Raw genomic sequence first — 2,837 nt, forward strand, 5'->3', positions numbered from 1 at the left:
CACGAAAAGAATGTGTGTAGATGAAGATTATGTCCTTATTCTCAAGAACAGGAACTGTGAATATTAGCTAGTTTTTCTTTACAGTGAACCTATAATTCTACTACATTTAACCAAATATTTGTTTAAAAACAAAACCAATGATGATTTTTCCCTGCCTTGTACAGATAGTACCATATCAGGTTTTGAAACATATTATGTATGTAAAATATGTTTTAATAATTGGATTGAAGACTTTTGCCTTGCAAACTGCAACAGACAAAGAAATCTTTGGTATACATGAGCAGGGGTGCCATATGGGGGTGAGGGGGTGGGAATGATGATTCTAAGCACAAATAAGATTTTAAGTCTCATTAAAAGACAGACTTTACTTGTAACTAGACTTTTTTTAAAAAAGACTATGCCGTGACCATGTCCCCGTCTGGCCCCTCAGATGGAGCAGCAGGATGGGGCGGGGAGCCCCGAGGACAGCCAGGAGGAAGAGGAGGAGCAGGCAGCACCCCACGTCAGCTTCTCTCAGTTCTCCTCCAAGCTCACGGCCATGATGCGAATCCGCAACAAGTACCTGGCGCTGAAGAGGCGGCGGGCGGAGATGGCGGCTGGCCTGGCGTCCCAAGGGGCTGTCCCGCCACGCTCCACCAGCCCCAAGATCTTCACCTTCGACGGCGTGATGACTGGCAGCCTGGCCTTCCCGCGAAAGAGGAAGAAGAGGAAGAAGAGGCGGGTCCTCTACCCTAGCGGCTATAAGCCGCAGACCAGGCCCGCCAAGGAGAGGAGCCGTGCAAAGAGCTGCCTGCTCCTGCTCATGTTCATCGTCTTCCTGCAGGTCTACAATGCCATCGAGAACCTGGACGACCACCTGCTCAGGTACGACCTGGAGGGGCTGGAGAAGACCGTGAAGCGGGAGGTGTTTGGCCAGCGGGAGGCCGGTGAGCAGCTGCTGGAGCACCTGGGGGACTACCTGTCCACCTACGTCCACAACAAGCCCCTGGTCCTGTCCCTGCACGGCCCCACAGGGGTGGGGAAGAGCCACCTGGGCCGCATCCTGGCCCGCCACTTCCGCTCGGTCCTCGGCGAGCAGCTGGTCCTGCAGTACTTTGCACTCCACCACTGCCCCCTGGAGGAGGAGGCCCAGAACTGCGCCCAGGACCTGTCCCACAGCGTGTCCCAAACGCTGATGCTGGCCGAGGAGGAGGAGAAGATTCCCGTCTTCATCTTCGATGAGGTGGAGTTCATGCACCGGCCGCTCCTGGATGTGCTCCACCACCTCTCCCGCCCGGGCCAATCCGCCGAGTTCCTCAACGCCATCTACGTGCTCATCGGGAACCTCGGCCACGAGGAGATCACCAAGTTCATCCTGCACAACTCCTCCAGCGAGGCCTCCATGGGCCAGGCCAGGCTGGGCCAGGACTTTAGGCCAGTGCTGCGAAGCGCCCTGGAGAAGCACCACCCCCTGTGGGGCGAGGCGGAGACTGAGCTGGTGCCCCTCGCCCTGCTGGAGAAGAGCCACGTCATGGACTGCTTCCTGGACGAAATGACGCGGGAGGGCTTCTACCCCGACCACGCCCACATCGAGCGCCTGGCGGCGGAGATCGCTTACCACTCTGTGGGGCAGAGGCAGTTTTCCCAGACAGGGTGCAAGCACGTGGTGGCCAAAGTCAACCTACTGTGAGACCTCTTAATGAAGGTGTGTGAAGAAGGCAAAGTGTGTGCGTATGCCTGTGCGTGTTTGTGCGTGTCTACAACACTATTACTGCACCACTAAACATTCCGGATAGGGATTACTCCACCACTAAATACTCCGGACAGGGATTACTGCCCCACTATCTACTCCACACAGGGATTACTCCACCGCTACCCACTCCGGACAGGGATTACTCAACCGCTACCCACTCCAGACAGGGATTACTGCCCCACTACCCACTCCACACAGGGATTACTGCCCCATTACCCACTCCACACAGGGATTACTCCACCGCTACCCACTCCAGACAGGGAAGTCACTAGATTCCCACTGGGCCACCTCAGAATGGGGGAGCTGTCATGGCAACCAGAGACAGGGTGACATAGGGGAGCCCTGTGCTTACAGGGGTCTCTAAATGTGCTGGGGGAGGGAGAACATGACAAGGCTTTTCATTTCCAGATCCATAAGAACAAAATTTTACTGCGCTATACAAGTGTATGAAACACAGCTGTAAAAACATCTGACCTACCTTCAGACTTTCTGAACCTAATACACACTGATGAATGTGTGATTGCATGAAGAATTACAGTATTACTGCTATTTGGTAAATGGTAAATGGACTGCATTTTATATAGCGCTTTTATCCAAAGCGCTTTACAATTGATGCCTCTCATTCACCCATTCACACACACACTCACACACCAGTGGTGAAAGGCTGCCATGAAAGGTACCAATCAGCTCGTTGGGAGCAATTAGGGGTTAGGTGTCTTGCTCAGGGACACTTGCGACATGCCCAGGGCAACCCTCCGACTGCCAGACAACCGCTCTTACCTCCTGAGCTATGTCCCCCCTATTTCCATAACAAAACAGTTACATAGTGTGCACTGGCTGCTGCCAGTGTTTGGACACGACCAGCTGTTGCCATGTGTCTGGGTGATTGACAGTTCTTGACTATTGCTGTATGCTCATGTGAAGGATTGATTTTCTGTTGCTATGGCTGATTGGAAGCTGTTGCTTTACGAGAAATGAGTGCCTGACAGCACTGTGTGTTGAGGAGATTTGCAGCCTGTTCTGAAAACTGTGTGCTTCCAAGAAAGGAAACAACAGGAGCCACATCTTCAAATCACCAGGACTTCAAGCTTTCAGAAAACCCAGT

The 2,837-nt window shown here is 53.1% G+C and overlaps 1 protein-coding gene across 2 annotated transcripts in view; it reads left to right on the forward strand.

The window, feature by feature from the left end:
• Positions 1-2,406, forward strand: part of tor4aa (torsin family 4, member Aa) — a 5,127-nt gene extending 2,721 nt beyond the window's left edge. For both annotated transcript variants that reach the window (XM_035391967.1, XM_035391968.1), the window contains one exon: positions 431-2,406. In XM_035391967.1, coding sequence (XP_035247858.1) covers positions 431-1,669 — 1,239 coding nt within the window. In that variant the 3' untranslated portion in view covers positions 1,670-2,406. The remainder of the gene's footprint in view (positions 1-430) is intronic.
• Positions 2,407-2,837: the final 431 nt, after the last annotated feature.

This window comes from Anguilla anguilla, chromosome 14 (genome assembly GCF_013347855.1).
Source record: "Anguilla anguilla isolate fAngAng1 chromosome 14, fAngAng1.pri, whole genome shotgun sequence".
Taxonomy (NCBI): Eukaryota; Metazoa; Chordata; class Actinopteri; order Anguilliformes; family Anguillidae; genus Anguilla; species Anguilla anguilla.